We start from the raw sequence: 22,930 nt of genomic DNA on the forward strand, positions 1-22,930 counted from the left end.
ATCCGCTTCAAACGTGGCTGTCTCCTCTCACGTATAAATATCGCCTGCTCTGGCTTCCCAAGTCGAACATCTCATCACAATCATTTACAACAACAACAACCACCACACTCATTTCCAACCAACCACACTCACTTCTAACTACACTCATTTCCAATCCCCAAACTCGTTCCTGACTTCTTCGTCTCTTCGCAATCAACCCATCAACAACCTTTCAAGATGTCTATCCAGTCTATCATCCTCGCTCTCTTCACTTTCGTCGCTTTCGTCGCGGCTGTTCCCACCAACTTCAATGTCTTCGAGCGCGCGGATAGCTGTGGCGCCAACAGCACCGCTCACTGCTGCAACGACGAGACTGCCCAGGCGGTCACCAACCATGACGGCCTCAGTCCCGATGTTGGCGGTATCAAGAACCTCCTCGGCCAGTGCAGCGATATCACGGTTGCTGTTATTGGAGGTGCCGTTCCCATCAAGAACATGTGCAAACAGACGGCCGTCTGCTGTGGAGACATGGAGCAAAATGTAATACAGATCCTAAGCTATTGCAAACGTATATTCGCTAACAATATTATTCTAGGGCATCGTCAACTTCGGCTGCACTCCTATCAACGCTAACTAAGGCGGGAGGAAGTACATGCGATCTTACGGATGCGCATATGTCTACAGGGAACTAGTGACGAGGCTATTACGCGCAAGAGACGGCCATAGGTGGAAGATTCTTTTCTGCAAAAAGTTTTGTGATGGTTTCGAGACGTCGAACCTGAACAGTTTATTCCTAGATAATTCTAATTGCTACTTTTCGTCAATACGAGAGATATGAAAAACTGTGAAAGTCCCATCCCCTTCATCCTACACCTAAAAGAACGAGGATCTAATCATACCAGCCCCAGACATTGCGGATGTTAGAACAATCAGGAATGAAGCAACTTCCAATGGGGTCGTTCTGTCCAGGAGCCTCCCAGCACCGGTAGTTGTTGGACGTAGCGATGCACACTGTTCGAAGAGCCCGTTGGCTGTTGGGTCGGTTCTGTACAACATTGCAATCTTGGTAGATCTTCAGATCGGTTCCACGATCGCGAGAGAACCAGTTCCAAGTCGATGTGCTAGTCGATTGAAACCTGAATCCGGTTGCTGATTCAGCCCAAGGTTCGCCAGACATAGCCGCACAAAAGTCCCTCTGCGCTACTGCGGGAAGAGCGAGGCCAAGGGTGGTGAGCAGGAGAGTGTTGAGTTGGACCATCTGGGAGAAGTAAGATAAAAGCAGAACACTCCTGTTGGAGAAGACTTACGTTGATCTGATGGAAATTCTGAAGTGAGTTTGAACAGAAAGCGGAGAAAGTCTGAACTTGATGGAGACGATGGGTGGTGTTGATAATGATAGTGCGAAGGTGTTACGATATGATAAGTGATGAATCTGGAAGACGACAGAGACAATTCCCTTTATATGTATCGGAAGCATGAATTGATTAAAGGCGATATAGTCCTAATCTACGGACTTACAATGGAAGCGCCAGCCACTATGACCAATGTAGGGCCGATTCTCGACTTGGATTTCGAGCACAATACGATTAACAAAATGAAGCGACGTAGGGCTTACCTGACAAGCCGCTAGGACGTCACTGTTCTTCTATCCAAGATCCCTCAAGAAAACGGATCATGCGTACGTATATTCCGGACCACCGTCCCTTGAACAGTTTTCAGAACCTCAATCACTTGTGGTTCTTCTCTTTATCACTTCAAAGTTCATTGTAACTGTGCGATAGCTCCTTGAGCGCAACCCCTTGCATCTACTCTTCCCATACCAAAAGACATAGTTACGGAAGCACAACATCGTAGACAACATGTAATCGCTGACAATTTCATGATTCGTGTAATCCCTAGATGATAGTTATTCCATGAACATTGCGTAACTTCTCTAGATCCGGGAATGCCGGACATTACGCCAAGGCGTGATTGGGTAGATATTCTCCTTGGTAAAACCAACCTAACTTAGTATCTTACGATAGTGGTGGAGCTTTAGTATCACCTCTGTATAAAAAGCAGATCATTAATTAAGGATGGAGATATCTTCATTTGTCACTCGTTATCATCAAGATCTTCTCGACTTTGAAAACCAACCTTGCAGTCGCCTGTCAACACCCTCTAACTATGTTAACCAAGGCACAAACATTTAACAACAGAACAATAGCTCGAGCTTCAAACTAACAGTATCTTGTAGACTCTACTGGCTGTTTCGCTCCTCGCTGGGTCGGCATTTGCAACACCCACTCCGTCTCACGTGCTTGAGAAACGTGCTGTGAGATGTGACGGAGTTAGGTACACTGACTCCCAACTGGAGGCTTGTCGTTCGACTCTCTGTCTGTACGATGACAGACAGGGTCCGGGAGGTTACCCCCATTTCTTCAATAACGGTGAACGCCTCAACTTCGGGTCGTACACCGGAGACCTATACGAGTATCCGCTAGTTCGTGGGAACAGGCCTTACAATGGAGGTGAGTGAAGTTGTCCGCATCGCATAGCTTGATTGTCGTACCATTGGCAACATTCGTACTGCTGTCGCGGGATGTTTTTCTCTAGTGTTACTTGCTAATGGCTTATCTTCAGGTGCACCAGGAGCAGACCGTTGCATGGCTGCTTACGACCAAACAACAGGAAATTGCGACCTCGTTGGTGCGATGACGCACAACGGTGTCCCTCCAAATTCTCAACCCAATGCCTTTGTTCTATGTGTTTGATTCAGAGATTGTGTTGGTTACAACAGGGTAGTGGTTTCACAGCAATTGGCAAGATTCGTACAAGATCAGTATCTACAATGCTTGTTCAGGTCAGAATAGATGCTCAATTGTACTTTGTTTTGGCAATGAAGTGCCGTCATTTGGAGTCCGAATCTCGAGTTGATTTATGAGATGAAAGGTTAGAGTGTTCTGACGATCCTGATTCTCATCGACCATGTACTGTGTGGTGCATTCAAGCTACACGACATGCACTGTCTCGCCGTGCGGTTATGGCTCGTAAACTGAGAAATGATTATGTTGTAGGCCCGACATACGGCGCTTGGCAGCAACAACTCTGGATTCAAAGTCTTGGAACTTCATGCGTATTTCTTTGCCTGCCAAGTGTGAGAGCTTGGTCGACTATTGATTAGTCAGAACAGCACGTGTCTCATTAAACAGGTCCGACATCCTTCATGCGAAGGCGCTAATCGGACGCTAGCTAGGATTCAGCAGCCACACACATCCGAGCAAGGGCGCAAGGTCGTGACCAGTGTACGTCACCTCCCATTTTGCTATCTCGAATATAAAATTCGCCGATTCCAGTCAACCCACGGCTAATACGAGAGCAGTAAACAAAAGGTGGCCACAAACATCACATCAGACCCGAAACTTTCCAGGTATAGTCTCAATCCTCCCGCGAACAGATAATTTGGATGTCTCAGTTAAGATTACCTGCAGAGTAAATCATCTGTTCTGTCCAGTGCGCCGCGTAAGACATGAGCCTCTCAATGCGAGGACGAGCTGGTCGCGGAGGTGGTCGCGGAGGGGGTGTTCGAAGTTTACCGCGTCCCTCTCCTACCATCTTGCGAGCTATGGATGATTCTATGCCGGTCTCTTCCGCTGCATCTTTTCTTGTAACACCTGCTGGATCGGCATTCGCTGCTGGTGATTCACAGGCTGGTGAGGCTGCTTTGTGGAATATTTGGAATCAAGTGGTCGAATACGCATCTCAAACGCCAGCCCATAAGCTTGACAGGGTGATCGAGGTCCTCAAGGCCGTGGCTGACCTAGAAGAACCGGCTACGTTTGAAATCTGGGGCAAGCAAGCTACTTGGAAACAACTTCCGTTGCTTGGACCCGCCATTCGAGAGAGTTGGGACGATGGTATTTGACCCTACCTTATCAGTGTTATGTGTTGTGAAAGCATCAAGCAAACGTCGGTTTACTAATACCCCGGTAGAGCGGCATGCAGAGCCAATCAACATCAACGCATTTGCGGCTCGTCTTACAGCTGCTAATCTAGTAGATCTTTCTATGTACGCGATCTGGACGCTGCGTTCCGTGTTGGAGGACTCTACACCGAGCCAGATCTACAGTAAAAGTGGAGACAAAGGTTGTAAAGTAGCTGCGGCATGGTTCATATATGCAAGTAAAGTTCTTTACGCCTTTTGTAAGGAAGGGAGGAGATTTGGTGGCCGTGGCGCTGAGCAAGGTAGCGACATTGTTGGCAAAGAATGGAATGGTTACAACGAAGAGAGATGGATACTATGGGTCGAAAGAATGGAGGAGGTACAGAGAACCGCAATAGACGAAGATACGAAGAGAGTATTACAAAAGGCGATGGAAGCGACGCAGGACGCTAGCAGACCGGCAGCAGCAGGCTAGACCTACTGTAACGCGGAGTTTCTACTGAAGGCTAGAAGGGCAGGTTCTCGAACAAAACGTATTGTGTTGCCTACGTAAAATTGATGCCGGACCCAGTCGTACTGTGTCGCATCACACTACGTGATGTTGATTGTTTGCAAGTTAATGAAATCCTGAAAGGGATCCTTCTGGTCCTTCTCGAGAGTCAAAGCAAACTGGTTCCAGAGAGAGCTTTCGAACACTGCCTCATACTGAAGCAGCGCAAGGTCTACGCTGACATAGCTCATCGGGTCACTCTTGTTGCTAATGACTTTGTAAAAAGCCTCGCTAAGCTCAAATGAGATGAGACGTATGTCTATTTGGAATGAACACGAGATGTTAGTAACCCTTTAGAACAGCAGGAACATTGCTAAGCACTGGCAGGGTGACGTATTTGAGACAAAATTTGGAATCTCCAACAGGCACTTACAAGATGTGACGCTTCGAGCGTTTGCGTCCCACTCATATTTCTCCAGGATCACCACCTTCAGCTCGCCGGCTTCCTGTGGAATGGCGCCCGCCCGTGCTGAGCGGACAATATCCTGGAGCAGTGGCTCTACGGCATCCACGATATCGCGATCAACGCTCCCCCAGTCGCTCATCACCTGCGAAACGATATTATGATGAAGCGTTCCAGCCATACATCGGATGCTGCGATTGATGTCGATGGGTGGCTTCGTCGTGCGCAGCCTTTGTGATGAAAACATGTTAGTTTTGTCATGTGTCACCGGAATCAGGAACCTGAGAGCCTCGTACCATGACATTCTACACATGTCCTCGCAGGCAATCTTCGCAAACAGTTTGCTCTGCCTTGCTCGCTGGAACATGTCTTCAGGCACGCCGTCGCGACGCGCAACCTCCTCCCACCACTTTTGACTCGACCAGGACCTGAAGTCGGTCATGTTCTGCCGAGAGCGATGCACTAAAGCCACGTCCTGAGACTCCATATGCTTAGGAAAGTTGACGAACCACAAGCTAGGGAAGTCTTTATTGATCTTGACCGCCTGGGCGACGGTCTGCTGGACGGGCTGTGCTGTCACGCCTACAGCCCCGCCGATGATGCTGTAGAATTGGCTTGAGTTGATGCCCAGCATGGCTACCTGCTCGGGAGTGAGTACCTGGGCTGCGGCAAGCCCTGCACTCTGAGCCAGCTTGATGATCTGGTTGAACTGGTTAATGTCAACGCCTGCGGCGACTGGATTGACGCCGACAGCCGCCTTAACTGCAGTGTTCACAGCATCCGTGACAAGGTCGCCGAGAGAACCCAAGAACCCGAACCCAGTGACGACTCGTTCAGACTCGTCCACTTCGTTTGTGTTAGCGTTTCCATCACGCTCGGTCGTTTCCAAGACGCATTCCGTGTCAAGACGAAACGAAAAGTTAGGTGCCGTGGTTAGAGGGCCGGTGATAGGCATCCGGTCTGTGATATTGATGACACAAGAGATAGTTGTGCTGCCAGCTGACTGCTTCTCTATGATCAGAAAGTAGTTAATGAATTATTTGCTAATGTGATTGCGGGTTTTGAACTAAGCTTCAAGACCGCAAGATGTTCTGCTGTGTGCTGAATCACATGCGAGAAAGGCGTTTTTTGTTACGCTAGCACTACGTGGCCGTCACACAGATAATGTTATGGCTGGGCACCATACCGGCTGCCGTTAGACAACGGGGTTAGTCAGCCTGCTGAGAAAGGCCAGACCACAAGTGACACGGTTCTAGCTGTGAGACTCGTACATTAGTGTCACTACAAGACTAAGCGTCTGCCACTCTAGGCACTCAAGTCACTCGCGTAACGGGGTGGCTGGCTGAACCGCATGTTTAATGACGCATCGAGATTCAGTGCCTATCCAATCGGTCTGTATACCATGCTACCCCGCCGAGGAGCATAACCTCTTTCCTCATCGTCCATCTCACCACTAGCTTTAGCGATCCCGCGACGTTGTACGTCAACCGTGTTTGAACGATGTCGATCCAACTGAATACATATCCATTGTTCAAAGAAGACCTAACGCTGTTGTTAATGATCGGATACATTGCTAGTCCAATCATAATCCGATGACTGGCAAAGCCACAAATATATCGCATATCGTGCGCGACGATTCGTTTGCTAGTAGCCTAGGTAAACTTCCAGACAAGCGCAAATGGAACCTTTTCGCTCATCAGACGGTAGGGCTTAACAAGAATGCAAATTTGGTCACCTCCTTGGAGATCCGGCCAGACGACCTGCTCGACATTGTTGTCGCGGTCGAAACCTTCCTTGCTGGCCTTGGCGAAGTCCTTGCCTGGGCCTTGATTACCATGACGCTCCTTGTTCTGGAAGACATTGACGACGACAAGATTCAAATCATTCGCAAGTGCAGCGCCAGGGAGATCAGCGTAGGCCATGGTTACCTTCAGTGTCTTGAAACCCCAAGCCTCAGGCTTGTTATGGTCTCCCTTGGCAACGTCCTGCGGCAGCGGGACGCTCACAAGCGTGTAGAAGGCCCCTCCCTTCTCTTCGTCGATGGTATCACATCTCCATCCCGAATAGTCGGTCTGCTTGATGTTTGCAAGCGTTGCAGCAATATTTACCCTACCAAACCCTGAATGTGGATTGGGCAACCCCTCGGGAAGCTCTTTCGGCAGGTATTCTGGCATGTACTGACCACGAATGGGCACAGCACCGTTGATGAGTAATGCTTTTATAAGCGAGGCGGTAGGGTTGTTCTTGATCGTTGGCACATATGGACCCAGTTGTTCTGAGAAAAGCTCAGTAACTGCTTTGTCTAGCGGGTTGATCACTTCCTGCACATCTTCGTAGCCAGCATTGTACAGGGCCTGGCGCACCACAGCGCAGCATCCAGAGACAAGTGGTGTCGCCATACTGGTGCCGGAGAGATACATGTACCGTGCGTCGGCAGAGATACCTGTCTTGTCCACTGAGGTCAGGTACTTCTTGCAGCGCGACTTGGCTGACAAGATAGCGGTTCCGCATGCTACGAGATCTGGCTTCAGCCTGTTCTCAGCAGTCGGACCGCGGGAACTAAACGCTGCTACGCCCTCCGGATTGTCAGCTAGGTGATCGTCTCTAAGTGGGTTCTTGGCGTATTTGTTGGGCCAGAATGTGCCATAGGAGTAAGGAGCGTTACTTTTCGCCACCGTCAGGTCTGGACGATAGGACTCGCAGGCACCTATAGTGATGCAGTTTTTGGCAGAGGCCTCGGCGCCTAGGGAGCGTTCGTTGACAGTGCCGTTGAGGTCAGAGTCCTGGCCTTCGTTTCCAGCTGCAAACACAATTGTCATGTCCTGATGATCCCAGACGAACTTGTCAATGCTGGATGCTGCCGCGTCATACGGTCGCTGAATTCGTGTAGAGGGGAGCATAGGAGTACCCCAGGAATTGCTGTGGACGCGAGCGCCGGCATCGTAAGCTTGTTGAAAAAGCTGCCCAAGATCTTGAGGGTAGCCACCCAGGATTGCATTCGTGGCGTAGTTAAAGCGAACAAACATAGACTGCACAAGCAGTGTGGCTGCCGGGGCAGCCCCGTGGACAGTGCCTTCGGATGAGTGCTGCCCGGAGCCCAGGACGGAGCCACACACATGTGTTCCGTGTCCGTCTGGATCATTAGTCTCGTTGTTTCCCGGTCTACCCCAAGAGTATAGCCCCTTAACTCTCCCGAGGAATGCGTCATGCACGTCCGTAGTGCTGCCCATGTCGAACCCTGTATCACAAACACATATGGTCTGGCCACTGCCATCATATAGCATTGGTTCCTTCTCTTTAGCAGAAAGACCGGAGTTCTCGACCTGGTCCTTCTCCATGGCATCAGCCATCTCGTCGCCAACCATGTCCCTCACAGAGGTACCGTCATCCGGTCGTGGGTAGTTGTAGTTGGCTGCCACACGCTCCTGTATCTCTTCAAACCCCAAGACACGTCGCGCAACATTATTGAACAATGATTTCTCTAGCACTGGATGCACCACCCGCACTTCGTCGAGTCCGGCGAGCTGCTCAAGTGCCGCGGCGCCAGCCTTGATGCGAACCATGACCGGTGATGCCGCGTCTTCGGAGACAGTAGTCGCAGACGGATTTACCCGAGCAATCTTCGCAATCTTCTCGAGAAGCTCTGGGCTTACCGTACTGATGTCGTGATGTAGCAGCACGTCTACCTCGACTTGCTCAGAAGCCTCCTGGCCCGCGTGGGCCGAAGTAGGCATGCTCGTAGACGCTGATTGCAGCACATCGGGAATGACAAAGTCTTGAGAGTAGACATTGGCATAGTCAATGTAGCTCAGCTTGCGAACTCTCTCAAGCGAGTCATTTTCGAAGCTGCAGAGGTAGAGCTGTTGACCATTCTGGCCAACGAATTCCTGGAGCTTGACACCCAAAGTCGCAAGCTCTAGCTTCTGCGCCCTGTTCAGTGGTTCGCCAGTTGTCCGAATGAGTATGTAACCGGAATCGGAGGCATCAAGTTTCTGGTCGTCGACTGCGACCGACTTTCCATTGATTGTAATATTATCCGACATGAATTTGGTTTGAGGTAACAGAGTGTGATAAGATGAATGTAACCAGACAAATTCGGGAGTTCGAGCTCTTTATACAATTGTCTTCAGACTCGTATAAATTGCTGGAGCCTAAAGAGACTTTGGGAGATAACAGACGATTCGTAACGCTTGACGTGTGGCACTCAACTTGCAACTTTCGAGCAAAGCACTACGCGGCTGGTGCCCATGAGACCAGCCATACTAGCTTGATCGTCTAGCTCAGACCTTCCGCATCCTTTTCAGCTTGATGATTGCAGCCACAACGCCGAGCTATAAAACTTTGGCCTCAAGCACACATTCGTGGGAACCATCCTAACCCGTCACTAGACTTCTGTCCGAACCTCACCACCGAGGAGTATGGTTTCCAATGTATCGGCCGCTCTCGACATGGAACATCGGAGATCCTCCGTATGTTTGAGAGCGTTGAGAAGGCAGAGGACAGGTTAGAGCATCAGAGCACAAAATAATAGTGCGAAACACACTTTGCAGCATGCATAATAGTAGTGACCTGTTTTAGCTCAATGCACTGCCATCCTTCCGCCAAATTCATGCGACCATACAATCAGAGTCACCAGTCCAGTGAAGTCTCCGGTTGCTTGAAACACATTCTTGCGCGTTCAGCTTTCGTGGAGTGGACTAGAGCTATGCAGGTGGCTGTCAGCAAGCCACAATCCTCCGAGCCGGAGGATATAGATGCTACCCCGCATCGTACTGTCAAGAGAGCATCTTGGCGCGTGGCGACGGTGATTGTCTTGAATTTGCAATCATGCTTCAGAGCAGGCCGCATCTAGCAACCAGTCCATCGCGGCTTTTAGGAAAGTCTGAAAAGATATACCAAGGGTTCTCTGCCGCTCAGCTCCTGGCAGCTCGATGCCAACAACTTGTTAGAGTAACTTTTGTCTTCCCCACTTGCAAGGGACGGGCCACTGCGGAGTCCAGGTCCTTCTTTCTTGCTGAAGCCGGCATTAGCGCCAAACCTTGCATTCTCGAGATGCGTTCGTTCAGCTCTGGCTGAGAACTCTATTAGTGCCGTGCTAGTCTGTTTCTGAGGTGGACTTGTTAGCGTGTGGCTACCACTCGGCGCTACTCTCCTATTACACCTCCAGCCACGATCATCAAGCTTACATTTGTACCCTGTCAGCGGGCTGTTTTCTACAATCTAGCTGCTTCACTACATTTTCCAAAGGACATTCTTAGATTTTGCTATAACCTAAAGTTCAGCACCTAGGAAATACTAGAAAGTGTAAAATTAGATAGCCTGTCCAAACTTCAACCAGTAGAATGTAAGCCCACCTTTTCTCGTAGATAATACGAAGAAGATTGACGACTGGCTTTGAATTACACTAAGCCAAGCAAAATGTTATATGAGACACAGATTAGTTAGTTCTTGTCTGAAAAAGATTATGCTATTAGACTAAACTCATGTACTCTGGCGACTACCAGAATGTTAGCACACATTGGTAAAGTCTCACTGACAACTGAAACTTCAAGTGCAGTCGTACCAAACAAAGAAGGTCGATTCTGTTCTAGCGACTGACCGCCTACATATATGTAAAGCACGCTGCGTCCTTAAAAACATCTCTACTACTTCGGGTTGGCGAGATCGTTCTTCTGCTGAATTGTCTGGTTCAACATGTCGCTATAGGCGCTGAGGTTGTGGCTGGTGACCAAGTTGAACATCTTGTCAAACTTGACCCGGTCAGCTTCGAAACGGCGGACGTTGAGTTCGCACTTGGTCACAGTCAACTGAAAATTGAAATTGACCTTGTCGACCGAGTTGTTCTTGCTAATGCTCTCGCGGAATGTCTTAGCGTCGACCTGCATATACAAGAGGAACGTGGTAGGGTTGAATACCCATTCGGGGTCGGAATCGTCGGCTGTAATGTTGAGCTTGGGACACAGGCCAAGCATCTGGGAAAAGTCCCAAGTGGACGGCTGTGCGGCGCCAGGATTGATGCCCTTGATAGCAGAGACGAAAGTTGTCAGCTTGGTGTCCAGAGCAGCTAAAGTGGCCTTGTCGAACCCAAATCCGTCAAAGACCTTGCCAAGAAAATCGTCATGGATCTGGTTGCGCTCGAGCTGGTTGCTGTATTTCTGCACAGAGCCAGCGGAGAAGTTGTAGTAGCCCGCAAGAGGACCCATCATGGCATTGTAGGCTTGCCTCGCTTGGAAGGCGAACCCAGATGCTGCTTCGGATGTGATGTTGAATCCGGTAGGCTTCTGCTGGACTTGCATCAAATTCGAATACAGCTGGATAATGGAATGAGCGTCTTTGAGGGTGGCAAAGTTGGATTGAGCATTTTGCTTGGAGTAAGGGTCCATGACGACAACGGGGCTGGTCGTGGGGATCTTGCCCTCCGCAACTTGCTGGTCTGGGGTCTTGGTGTTGCCCATCATGAGCTCTGCGAGCTGATTGAACTTGTCATCTCCGTCGGCACTGGCAGTGACTGGGCCAGGGGCCTGCCCGTCATCAAGACGCCTGACCTGCGAGAGATCATAATCAGGCTCAGCGCTGGTGGCAGCAAGCATCCGAAGGGCAAGTGTCTCTTCGTCGACAGAATTTCCACCTTCGGCTCGGATGTGTAGCTCCTGGATCATCGCCTGAATGGCGCCTACAGAATCGACGGTAAGTGGCTCAGCCATTGTTGCTTTCGGGGGATGATGGGGACAAAGTATTGGTCGAGGATTCGCGGTTGCGATAGCTTTGAGAAAAAGGGAAGTTTTCTTGATCGTATTTGACTTGCGAGAGTGAAAAGCAATCGAGTGTTTGTCAAGTCTACTACGAGTTATATACTGATTCTATTAGGATACTTGGAGGACGTTGACGGAGTTTAATTGCGACCGAAGCGGCAAGCACTGTGTGTCGTACTCTTCCTCGGGCGTCTAAGATGTCTGAAATCTATCGACCCTACGAATAGCGCCACTAACTAAGGATACGACACGAGCTCTCAGCTAGCCACAGCCGGATTACTCAACCGGTTGCCGTCTACAGACTGAGGGCATCCGGCAAGTGAGTGAGCTGAATGCTCCTCCTCTTTTACCTTCCATGATGTGTCCCACTCCGACATTTCACGCAGCAGCAACTTCGAAATGCCCTTGCACAGTCTACTAAAATTTGGATCAAGCCACATTGTGAAAGTGCTTAGACTATGGACTCCTGCATGGAACGGCGTCGCGCGATGTCATATTGGTCGACGCTTTCCCTCGGCCGATTTAGCGCCCGGGTAGCGCTCCCGTATGCGGCGAAACGAAAAGGTTGAACGTGCGGGGTGCTTGCATATCTTCGATTCCGGCGAATTCTACTGGAAGTCGCCGGCGCTGAGACACACGGACTGTGATGAGGCATACCTGAGTACAAGCCATACGCTTCAGCTTTGCCCAACTGCTTCTTCTAGGGACGCCAGGTGGTATTGCAGCCAGCCACGAACTTGTCCAAATGACCAGAAGTGTCACTTTTGTAGAGCTATTCCTTAGTCGCCCAGTGATAGACTCACGCTTCGATAACGATGTCACAGGCGGTGGATCGGGACAGCTGGCAAGCTTTGTCTCTTGCATCAATCCTCATCCCGGTCTTCAGGCGGAGCAAAGACGTTTGGGCTCGCGACGGCAGCTATTTGCTATGGCTCGGTTGCCCCCTTGCGTAGTGCTCGCTCTGACAAGGCGTTGAGCCAGCCACACGTTGGCCTAGAAACACGATTGGAAAGTAAAGATGCCTAGAGCAGTCTGAATGATTGGGATGATTTGCTGGAGACGCGATGTGCCTCAAAACCCACCTCCTCCAGGGGTGTGAAACTGACCAGGTGCTTGATCGTGTCAACAAAGATGTGGCGTGGGCAAACAGCACTACATACCCTATGATCTCTTAGATAACGAATCCTCTGCCACTCGACTCCTCTGCTAAGCATCATCGCATGCTTGCCTTCCTTCACTCTATTGACCTTCGCCTGAAAATCGACAACAACAATGACAAATGAACAGACCACACGCGATGGGCCAGCGCCTGAAGACTCTACCAGCCAGATATCACGGGAAGCGTAGGTTAACGACATGCTTTTATGCAGTACATACACTAATATATTTACCACAGGAACACATCTGATGATCAAAAGGGAGCTCCAATTTCTGCTGGAAAAGGGCAAGTATATGGTCCCCACATCGGGGTGAAATTCTATACTACTCGTCAAATACTAACAAGACACGGAACACAGTCCCCTGAAAGAGCTCGATGCCATGGACGACCTTGCTCTTCAACTCAAAGACGCTGTCACGAGCTGCGGTGAGGTCGCAAAAGCGGGCCGACCCCCAGTGGCCTTTTTCTTTGGCTTCAGACCATCGGTCAAGCAGGACGACAGCGTCCGTCAGAATTTCGACAGTCTCATTGGTGTTTCGTCTCTCGCGCGTATGTTCTCTGCCATGAACATCATCACAGCTCGCAAAGCGAGAGATCAGGGTGGGTCCTCAGACTCTGTCCGTGATCCGTCTCACTTTGTCACCATGATCAACGAAGAGGCGGACGCCGTTGTGAAAGCTATTACTAGCGGTCCCCTAGCTAGCATGTACCAGCAACACAACAGTGGCTCCACACAGACTGAGGAGCAGTTGCTCAAGCGTTCGGAGCTGCATGACTTTGTCCTGCCACGCATCTTCGGTGGACTGCGCGCCATAGGGAAGGATCACATGAAGGACCTCGATGATGTCTTGACAAGATTTACTTCCACCCTTCGTTCATTCAAAGCCGACAAGACCGGGTCATCTGATGGAAGCGACCAGCAGCTCAAATTCGCGGTCTTGATCCACTACGTCAACACGACTGACGTGACAGGCGATGGCACAGTGATCATTTGCGATCCAATGACGCGTCTTGTTAGCATCAGTGTACGCGTACAGGACTGGGCGCACGCGCTTGATAAGCCATCCAAGGTGGACCTTCGTCGACGGAACGAAAAGGTCCCCTTCAAGATGACAACCACCACACTTGAGCTGCGTCTCAATCAAAACAACTATCTTGCGGCAAAGCCCAAGTTCGAGCAAGCTTTGAAGTTGATGGTGGACAAGGACGCCGAGCTAATGAAGATTGTCGAGAATGGCGGTCTTCTCGGATACGGACACGAAACTTGTAACATCTTTACGGCTCAAGAGGAATGATAAGTTTATGGATGTTTGAACGTGTCTGATAGTAAACAGTAATGAATGACTGCCTGAACATAGCCTTTGAATTCATGGATCAGTCTCTTCTGACGATATCTCATGGTGCGAGCTTTATACGCGACGGTGTCTTCCAACGCAAAGTACCCATGAATGATATCTTGAAAAGGCTGTAGCCATTCACATGCCTGTAGTGTCGAGTGAATTAATATGACTGGCTCTCTCACTATGGATCACACGAGCATTGAGATCGCGAATGTTTGGCTGCCTAGATCCTTCAAAAGTGTTCATTTGCGCAGTGTAGGTGGTGAGAGAAGTCGGTTTCGATCGAGGGTGACAAGTGACGAAGGATTGAGTTCACACCCTTCACACCTGAGTGACTCGAAGCTGGATGTGTAGCTTTGCGAGATCTGGTCTGGGCATGGCTCGGGCTATTAATGCTCAAAACGTCCTGGCGTTGCCACATTTAGTTCAGTTCCATGCACTATCATCACCTATGTATCCATCACAAGATTGGGCAGCCTCCAGCGCAGATGTTGTGGCTAGCGCAGGATGGTCATCTTTCCAAGTTGTGATGACGATACCTAACTTCCGACAAATCGCCCTAGGTACCACTGTCTCCAATGAGCTTGCTGCTTGTGTAATGTAAATTGTCTATTCCTCAAACAGCTAGGAGATTCTCATAGAGCTAGATTGTAGCTGAGACGTGCAGCCACCATCCGCTTAAATCTAGAGCACCTCAGCTGTCCCCAACTTGCTCAGGAATGAGTGTAGGCTCCACTGTCGTAGAACATATCGCTCGTTCAACCGAAGGCATGTCATTTTGCGAGCCTTTGTCTCATGGTTACGCGAGCTGGAACTAACAAGTGGCTAGCTGGATGTGCTAGTGTGTTCCCAAACAGGCATCGCACTAGTGTGAACAATAGTTTGCTGCATCTTTACGGAGAAGGCGATGAGGAGCTGGTCCGAACAAGTGTGACGAGTAGCCTGTTCCCGCCTCGACATGCACTGATGGCCTCTATAGTCGTTCGTTCCGAAGTATGAAGTATGCTGCCAAGGTTTGAAAGCTAAGAAGGGCCTGCAGACCGCTAACGCAGGGTTCATCGATCCTTGGGTACAACTGAGACATACTGTATGCCGTGCCTACAAGGACACATCTGTTCAGCTACTGAGTGAACAAGCGAACCATACAGTCATGGGAGATTATGTGGCTTGCAGTCATCCTCCGCACGGTCAAAGACGCCTCTGCTGAGCCGGCTTTCCCATTTAGGATATACTGTATGCGGAGGGGAGACTTCTGCGATCCAGAATCAACTTGATCGGGAGGTAGTGTCCCAATTGCACCGAATGATGTCCATGGGGCTTGACGGAGCTGACAGGTTCCAGATCGGTGGACGGGAGGCTGGCTGATAACTTTTGCTGGCTGAAAGCTGCACCTACTTCCAATCGTGGTTTCAAATGATCCTGAACACTTGTTCTGAATGGGCAGTGAGAGGGGTCGCTCAGCAGAGAATGGTTACTCGTCTGACAATTCCCATAGCAAAGCTTGGAATAAATAACGGAGCGCCCCTTCGTTTCATGGTCTCACCAGAAGCTCTAAGCCATACTTCATCATTCGATCCCCCTCAAGAGTACCCACACAATCTCATACATAATCTCCATCCCACATCCATCTCATCATGGGCTCTATCGACACTACAAATGCCCAGGAGCTCCACGAGCAGTATCAGCCAATCGGCGAGCTCCTGGCAGTTGCCTCAGACATTACCCAGAAGAACAGTGCTCTCGAGCAGCTGATTGGGAATGGCCCAGTCACAGCTGCTGCCGATCCTACAATAGCAGACGTTGTCGCTGCGCTCACTGATGCTGCTAATGGTCCGTCAACCGAAGTCGCCAATGGCAGAGTACCGATGCCTCAAAATGTGGGCATCATGCCGCCTTATGATGAGACTAGTGCTGGCCAGAACTACAACCATCTTGTCGAAATGTCTTCAATTGTGTCGCTCTACACGGCAATCTGGAATGCCAACGCCCGGACTAAGCGTGGCCACCCCGAACCTTACAACATCACAGTGGCAGACGAGGCGGCGCAAGCCTTTGCTGACATGGCCAACTCGGCGTACAATGTCATGGTCGGCCCACTCGCGGGGTTTTTCAACTTCTCTTCCGGCACGCAGACGACCTTCTCCAAGAAGATGACCAAGACGGACGTCCATCTAGAGTTCTTGGGTGAGCTCTTCAAGGGCTTCAGCCTGACCAAACCGGCCCTTCTCCAGCTCGACGGTATTCTGACAAATTTTGTCAAGTCGCTTGGCACAGTCAGCGTTGAGACGGGCCGCACCAGCAACACTGTTGACCAGACCATCCGCATCAACCAGGTTGTGCGTCTTAATGTTTCTGGGGACGATAGCAACCCGATCTGGGTGTTCCAACCACGCGCACGGATCGTATACATGCACATCGACGCCAGTACCTGGCGGTGGGCTACCAAAAAGGCTGACCACTCGGAGAACACATTCAACATGCGATACGTCGTCGTGGACTGCGACCTCAACGTCAACAAGTACCTAGCCAGCAAGCCTAAGCTCGAGAAAGTTTTCCAAACGATTGTCAACAAGTCCCTGCAGGAGTATGGCAAGATGATCAACCCCAGTCCAGTTGATCCCAATGCCCAGTAGAATGGCAATCCACGTCCAGCATTGATTGCGGAACTTTATCGTGGTTGCGACTCGTTTTGTATGCTGTGTATGTCCCAAGAATGTAGCTTAGCGTCAATTAGTATAAAGAACCTTTGATCAACTTCAATATTCCGTAGCCATCACTAATGTGTGCAGACGCAACGCAATGTCGACTTGAATGCCGTTGTGGGCCAAGGATCATGACCTAGTGCAAAGGCGTGGCAAAACTTGGCCATGTGTCGGATCAATTCTCTCATGGGGGGCCTTGAAAGAATATTTGTTGGAATGCGTAAGACATTGAGCTATGAGCTCCTCAGTCGTGGCTGGTGGAGAGAGGTGATGGTGGCAGCCTGGGAGGGTGAAGGGTTAGACTTGGGGGGGGGGTCTGTCCCCTAAGTAGCCGAAGCCGGGGTAGCGCGTCCTCGCGGGGCCGGCCCCAGCTCACGCGCTGCTGTCGTTATGCCAACTGATTTTCCCTCAACCACTCACGTATCTTCTACGTTCACAACTGCGCGCTTTCGACAAGTATTGACAAGAATCTGAAACTCGCTGCTCAGAGTGAACAATCGCAACAACGAGAGCCAAGACAACCTTTCTACTCAGTCGTCGCGTCGAGATGCTATCCTCGCGCGACAAGTGAGCTTTACAGATACCTCGAGTTCAAAGACAGTCATCGAGAACCATTACGCCTTTTGCTTGATGGAGATGGGCTTTCCACTACGAGGTTGTTGGTCGTCAAATCACCCAACAATCATTATCGCAAGTATGTTAGAGCTACTCCCACAATCTCACGCTGCCGAGGTCGCGATTTCTTCGCATAACGCCAGCTTGCTTAGCGATCGAACCCGGCTTCAATCGAAGCTTCCGCTACAGCTGTCATGACAGTCTTAGCCTTCGTGGATTTTGAGTCGTGGATAGTGAAATGCGTGGGTGGTAAAGCGGACACGGCGAGCAAGACAGTATCTTCCCTTGGTGAATAGTGCCATAGTATGGGGAGCATGAGCTTTCTGGTCTGTATCGAATTCGGTGACCTTGCGTGGGTTCGACATATCGGAGACTGCATGAGCAATGTCGCGGATGCACCAAATACTATTGCGTGTGTATATGGTAGCCAACCTTCTTCCTGGGTAGACGCATCCGTTTCGAGGGGTCATTGATCTCCCGGAATCACGGTTTGTGGCGTCGCGCTATCTTTGTGTCTTCGATATCGAGCAGTCCAGAGCCGATCCACCATTGGGTATCGGAGCATAGAAGTTTTCGTAATCGAGGCGCAAACTCCGTCATCCTGCAGAGTGGGGCAAAAACGGATGGTCCGCTCAGTAGATGCGGCTCTAAGCAAGTCGGGAACGCCATGTGGAGCCCTTTACGGAGATACATCGACCGTCCGGGGGCAACAACAACAATTCGACACTTCCACGACTGTACACGGCGCATGCGAAAAGGTATATCAGAGAACTTTTTATCTACGGTCGGCTATCGAAGATCACAAGATTATCCGAGCATTACGCCGTTTATCATTTACAGCTTTAAGCACGTACGCTATCAGCCCTACGTTGGTGTGGTTATAAGAAAGCGGATGGTCGGATATAAGTTGTCGCAACCAATTCCTGATACCTAAAATAAGATGACAGATACGCGATAACGCGGACAAAAACGGAGAATGTGAGAGTAGATGATATACTCTCTTTTGCCTGCCTTATTGGGCAGTCTGCAGATCAACAGTCTTCACTTTAACCTTACAGCCGCACAGAGCGCCATCTAGGACCCCTATCAAACAACGCCGATAATAGACTCATTCAACACACAAATCTTCGATCGACGTCCGATGGAGAAGGACCATGAGGCCGGCCGCTCTGGCCCTATTCCTCATCTCCAACGGGTTTTTGACCAGGGAGCCCTCAACGACGATATCATCAACCATCCTTACAGGGGGTCAGGCACCGAGGACGACCCCTTCCTAGTCACCTGGATCGACAATGACCCAGTAAATCCGATGAACTACTCGACTACAATGAAATGGAGCATCACTATACTTGTCGCAATCGCAACGCTGGCGGTAGCCTTTGTGTCTTCTGCATACTCTGGCGGTATCGCTGAGGTCCTCAGAGAGTTTCAAATTTCACAGATCGTCGGTACGCTGGGTATCTCGCTATTCGTCCTAGGCTTCGCTATAGGACCGCTAGCATGGGCGCCGCTAAGTGGTAAGTGTCTCGCGCTGTTCACAAGTTGCACTCGCAGGTTGCTAACACTGCCCAGAGCTGTACGGACGTCAGTACCTGTTCTTTGGTACCTACATGTTTCTCACTGCCTTCAACGCTGGTGCCGCCGGCTCCCAGAACATCGAGACTCTGATTATCTTGAGATTCTTGGCTGGTTCTTTTGGCTCTTCGCCGTTGACTAATGCTGGTGGTGTCATTGCAGACATGTTTCCTGCATCTCAGAGAGGTTTAGCCACGAGTCTCTTCGCTGCTGCTCCAATGCTGGGGCCTGTCATTGGTCCAATCGGTAAGTGCTTCGAAGGTCCTAGACGAGATTTTAGTACAGGACTAACACGCAACAGTTGGTGGTTTTGTCGGCCAGACCATTGGCTGGCGCTGGATCGAAGGCGTCATGGCCATATTCACCGGTGTTCTCTGGATCCTCTACACCCTTCTCATACCCGAAACCTATGCACCAGTCCTGCTTCGTAAGCGTGCCGCAGCTCTTTCAAAGCGAACCGGACAAGTGTACAAGAGCAAATCCGACGTCGAGCAAGGCACCAAATCTATCGGCACGGCTTTCAAAACCGCTCTCATTCGTCCATGGCTCCTGCTGTTCCGCGAACCCATCGTTCTCCTCCTATCCCTATACATGGCCGTCGTCTACGGAACGCTGTATATGCTCTTCGGCGCATTTCCCATCGTCTATCAACAAGGTCGCGGTTGGTCTCAAGGCATTGGTGGTCTCGCATTCTTGGGTGTAGCTGTTGGCATGATTCTAGCGACTTCATACTCGATATGGGACAACAAGCGCTACAACAAGGTCGCTGACGCTTCACCTGGTGGTATCGCTCCGCCAGAAGCTCGACTTCCACCCGCGATTCTAGGCTCGATTGTCATGCCCATCGGCCTTTTCTGGTTCGCCTGGACCAATGGACCGAATATTCACTGGATTGTCAGCATCATAGCGAGCGTGCCTTTCGGCTTCAGTATGGTTCTTGTCTTCCTTTCGATCATGAACTACCTGATCGATGCATACCTCATTTACGCGGCGTCTGCGCTTGCTGCCAACTCAGTACTGCGGTCGTTGTTCGGCGCCGCATTCCCGCTGTTCACCAGCGATATGTACAGTAACCTGGGCATACATTGGGCGTCTTCGGTTCCGGCATTCTTGTCGCTAGCTTGCTTACCCTTTCCTTATCTATTCTACAAGTACGGTCCTGCTATTCGTCAGCGCTGTAAGTATGCTGCGGAGGCTGCGGAATTCCTGGAGAGGATGCAGCAGAAAAATTAAAGTTCAATTTGGCAGCGAATTACGACCTGCACTTCTCTTAAGTAAATACCCGCTGAAACAACATAGGTGGTGTAGTAGAGAAACATGCGAATTAGAAAGACTAAAGGGCAATTACATCTGGAAAGCGAATACTTCATATTTTTGGGATTGTTTCCAATATTCATAGGCTAGAGAGTTAAGTATGATAGAAATCACAGCCTATCAAAGTGTCTAGTTTTCCTAGTAAAAGGTGTTCAACTGGCGACCCTGTTCATCTGATGGAGGAATACTGTGGGGCACGAGCACTGTAGGCATTGCGCCGGACGTGCGCTTACGAATAACCGGAATAGATTTGCCGAGCTGATAGCGACCTTGCAGCCTATCTACATGCTCCCTCATTATCATCATACGATCGCTCATATCGCGCACATTCTCTTCTCTTCTCTTGCAAAACACATCATTCATCGCGCGAGGCGTTATAAGAACGCGATGAGCGAGAACCTTCAAAGCGCGCGGACAGCGAAGCGGCCTCGCCTTGGTGAGCGAACAATGCTAGCATGCACGTACTGCAAGGGCAAGAAGTTAAAGGTCAAGTTTCTCTCCCCCACTATTTCCTAAGCGTGCTCTACTAACAATCTGCAGTGCGACGGCCAAATTCCCCAGTGCCAAAATTGTGCGCGCAGTGGTAGAGGTGAGCCAGCACCTGTTGCGCCTACTTCGCAGTGCTACCACATAGTATTGACATTGCGAAGACTGTCTGGTCGAAGACCCAGCGACTGGTTTGCACCGTCCAAGAGATTATCTTCGATCCCTTGAAGCACGGGTCGCATATCTAGAGTCTCTACTGCAACAAACGCAGCCGGAGGTAGCCGTTGATCATTTGGATGGCGATCGCAACCTCGGCCAGCCGCACAGCATGTCGCAGGCGCCGCAGCCGAATGAAGACCGCGAATCACCTCTTTCTAGTGGTCAAGATAAAAACCTTGATGGTTTATCAACAGAAGTTGCCCTCCTATGCCTTAGTGCTGCCGGGCAGGAGCCCCATTACTTCGGCCCATCATGTGCTGTGTCGTTTTCCCGAATCGTGAGTGCTACCATGGGATTGCCCAAGCGCGGCGCATACTCTCAGAATGAAGCAGCAACTCCTGAAGCTCGGCATCCTGAGGTCCATCGCACGTTATCCGTCTTATTCCCATCACCACGTCTAGCAGCAACGCTTTCCCAGGCATACTTCAAGAACATTCACCCCCAGTATCCATTCCTTCACAAACCTACGTTCAAAGCTTGGGAAGAAATCTGCGCCAGCGCCAATGCTACCGGCAATCTTGACGACATAGACGATTTGCCGTTGTTCTTTGTGCTCATGGTGTACGCCATTGGATCTCTAGCGCTGGGTGCAGCACATCGCGATTCTGCCGAAGCATATTACTCCAGGGCGCTTGATCATCAAGCCGCTCTTCTTGATATGGATGGTATTGAGTCTATACAGAGCATTCTTGCGTGCGCTATATACTCTATCAAGTCGCCTGTAGGCGCTAGCCTTTGGAAGATTTCTGGATTAGCGATCAGGCATTGCATTGAACTCGGGTATCATCGCAGCGTCGTCAGATTTCGGAGGCTGACAAATTGTCTATCAGCTGAGATTTCAAGACGATGCTTTTGGGTTGCATACGACATTGACCGGGTGGCTGCATTGATTCTTGGTCGCCCGGTCGGCATTCCTGACGATGCCATCGATGTGGAGTTGCCATGCGATCTTGAAGATGAATACATCACCAAGGAAGGCTACACTAAAGATCCCAGATCTGATCCACGCGAACCGCCAACCTACGTTTCTGGAGCCATCCATGTAATCAAGTTGCGGCAATTGTGGTCCAAGTTCGTAGATCATCTCTACCCTACTGCCGCCAGACCGTTGGTGTCGCATTCTACGACTCGAAAGGTCTCGATCACTCATCTCAGGCAAGAGTTGGACGAGTGGCAAGCAGCAATACCTGATCATATAGAAAACGCCGAGTCTCAACCTCTATCAGTATTCGCTTCGAAGACATGGTTTCAGCTGGCTTATGCTCACTCGATACTGCTTCTGTATCGTCATTGCATCACAACTTCGCCACCGCCAGAAGATGAAGAGGGTGTAGGAGTGGCTTTCCAACAATGCGCTCTTCGGGCTCGAGAGATATGCTTACTCTACAGGCGATTGTATCAATCCTCCACGATACAATTTACATGGGGCTCTATTCACATTTTCTTTATGGCCGGACTCACATATATGTATTGTCTATGGAGGTGCAAGACTGTCAGAGAAGCTGCACGCCAATCCGACGTCGTCAATACCTGTATGGCTTGCAACATGGTATTGGTCATCATGGCTGAGCGTTGGCCCCAGGCTACGACATATCGTGATACATTCGAAGCACTTTCACAGAAGACAATCAACATGATTTGTAGCGACCAAACGCATTCATCTGGAGTTTTCGCCGACAACCGAGGGATACGCGCTTCCGAAACAACTAGGACGAATCAGTCTGGGTCAACTCAGGATTGCTTCATGGACTTTGACTGCATTCCTGTGTCAGATGGATCGGAATGGTTTATTCAAGAACTCCTCCAGGACATACGAGATTACCAGGCACCGGATATAACCTTTGATGATCTAGCAGATTTCACCACCTAGTCGCCAGCGGTCTCAAACCGGGTCAGAAAAAAATCAATGGTCAA

General features: G+C 50.2%; 11 protein-coding genes across 11 annotated transcripts; 7 read left to right on the top strand and 4 right to left on the bottom strand.

Annotated features, from left to right (window-relative positions):
* Window positions 1-216: 216 nt before the first annotated feature.
* Window positions 217-616, top strand: GT037_008824 (uncharacterized protein; the record flags this gene model as incomplete). The annotated part of the gene is made up of 2 exons (XM_038933871.1): window positions 217-519; window positions 575-616. 2 exons carry the CDS (start codon window positions 217-219, stop codon window positions 614-616), a joined length of 345 nt encoding a protein of 114 aa, XP_038783216.1.
* Window positions 617-782: 166 nt separating this feature from the next.
* Window positions 783-1,156, bottom strand: GT037_008825 (uncharacterized protein; the record flags this gene model as incomplete). The annotated part of the gene is made up of 2 exons (XM_038933872.1): window positions 783-789; window positions 879-1,156. 2 exons carry the CDS (start codon window positions 1,154-1,156, stop codon window positions 783-785), a joined length of 285 nt encoding a protein of 94 aa, XP_038783217.1.
* Window positions 1,157-2,215: 1,059 nt separating this feature from the next.
* Window positions 2,216-2,732, top strand: GT037_008826 (uncharacterized protein; the record flags this gene model as incomplete). Its single annotated transcript, XM_038933873.1, has 3 exons — window positions 2,216-2,313; window positions 2,371-2,461; window positions 2,517-2,732. Coding segments are annotated over 3 exons (405 nt in total), but the record flags the coding sequence as incomplete, so codon positions are not given.
* A 755-nt stretch (window positions 2,733-3,487) lies between these two features.
* Window positions 3,488-4,376, top strand: GT037_008827 (uncharacterized protein; the record flags this gene model as incomplete). The annotated part of the gene is made up of 2 exons (XM_038933874.1): window positions 3,488-3,875; window positions 3,952-4,376. 2 exons carry the CDS (start codon window positions 3,488-3,490, stop codon window positions 4,374-4,376), a joined length of 813 nt encoding a protein of 270 aa, XP_038783219.1.
* A 116-nt stretch (window positions 4,377-4,492) lies between these two features.
* GT037_008828 (uncharacterized protein) lies at window positions 4,493-5,809 on the bottom strand (the record flags this gene model as incomplete). Its single annotated transcript, XM_038933875.1, has 2 exons — window positions 4,493-4,710; window positions 4,825-5,809. 2 exons carry the CDS (start codon window positions 5,807-5,809, stop codon window positions 4,493-4,495), a joined length of 1,203 nt encoding a protein of 400 aa, XP_038783220.1.
* A 697-nt stretch (window positions 5,810-6,506) lies between these two features.
* Window positions 6,507-8,897, bottom strand: GT037_008829 (uncharacterized protein; the record flags this gene model as incomplete). Its single annotated transcript, XM_038933876.1, has 1 exon — window positions 6,507-8,897. The coding sequence occupies one exon, from the start codon at window positions 8,895-8,897 to the stop codon at window positions 6,507-6,509; it is 2,391 nt and encodes a 796-aa protein (XP_038783221.1).
* A 1,602-nt stretch (window positions 8,898-10,499) lies between these two features.
* Window positions 10,500-11,558, bottom strand: GT037_008830 (uncharacterized protein; the record flags this gene model as incomplete). The annotated part of the gene is made up of 1 exon (XM_038933877.1): window positions 10,500-11,558. One exon carries the CDS (start codon window positions 11,556-11,558, stop codon window positions 10,500-10,502), a length of 1,059 nt encoding a protein of 352 aa, XP_038783222.1.
* A 1,320-nt stretch (window positions 11,559-12,878) lies between these two features.
* Window positions 12,879-14,060, top strand: GT037_008831 (uncharacterized protein; the record flags this gene model as incomplete). Its single annotated transcript, XM_038933878.1, has 2 exons — window positions 12,879-12,949; window positions 13,124-14,060. 2 exons carry the CDS (start codon window positions 12,879-12,881, stop codon window positions 14,058-14,060), a joined length of 1,008 nt encoding a protein of 335 aa, XP_038783223.1.
* Window positions 14,061-15,739: 1,679 nt separating this feature from the next.
* On the top strand, window positions 15,740-16,738 carry GT037_008832 (uncharacterized protein; the record flags this gene model as incomplete). The annotated part of the gene is made up of 1 exon (XM_038933879.1): window positions 15,740-16,738. One exon carries the CDS (start codon window positions 15,740-15,742, stop codon window positions 16,736-16,738), a length of 999 nt encoding a protein of 332 aa, XP_038783224.1.
* Window positions 16,739-18,563: 1,825 nt separating this feature from the next.
* GT037_008833 (mfs general substrate transporter) lies at window positions 18,564-20,230 on the top strand (the record flags this gene model as incomplete). Its single annotated transcript, XM_038933880.1, has 3 exons — window positions 18,564-18,939; window positions 18,995-19,243; window positions 19,299-20,230. The coding sequence occupies 3 exons, from the start codon at window positions 18,564-18,566 to the stop codon at window positions 20,228-20,230; spliced, it is 1,557 nt and encodes a 518-aa protein (XP_038783225.1).
* An 895-nt stretch (window positions 20,231-21,125) lies between these two features.
* GT037_008834 (fungal specific transcription factor) lies at window positions 21,126-22,886 on the top strand (the record flags this gene model as incomplete). Its single annotated transcript, XM_038933881.1, has 1 exon — window positions 21,126-22,886. One exon carries the CDS (start codon window positions 21,126-21,128, stop codon window positions 22,884-22,886), a length of 1,761 nt encoding a protein of 586 aa, XP_038783226.1.
* Between the last annotated feature and the right edge of the window lie 44 nt (window positions 22,887-22,930).

This window comes from Alternaria burnsii (assembly GCF_013036055.1).
Source record: "Alternaria burnsii strain CBS107.38 chromosome Unknown 697, whole genome shotgun sequence".
In the NCBI taxonomy this organism is placed as follows: domain Eukaryota; kingdom Fungi; phylum Ascomycota; class Dothideomycetes; order Pleosporales; family Pleosporaceae; genus Alternaria; species Alternaria burnsii.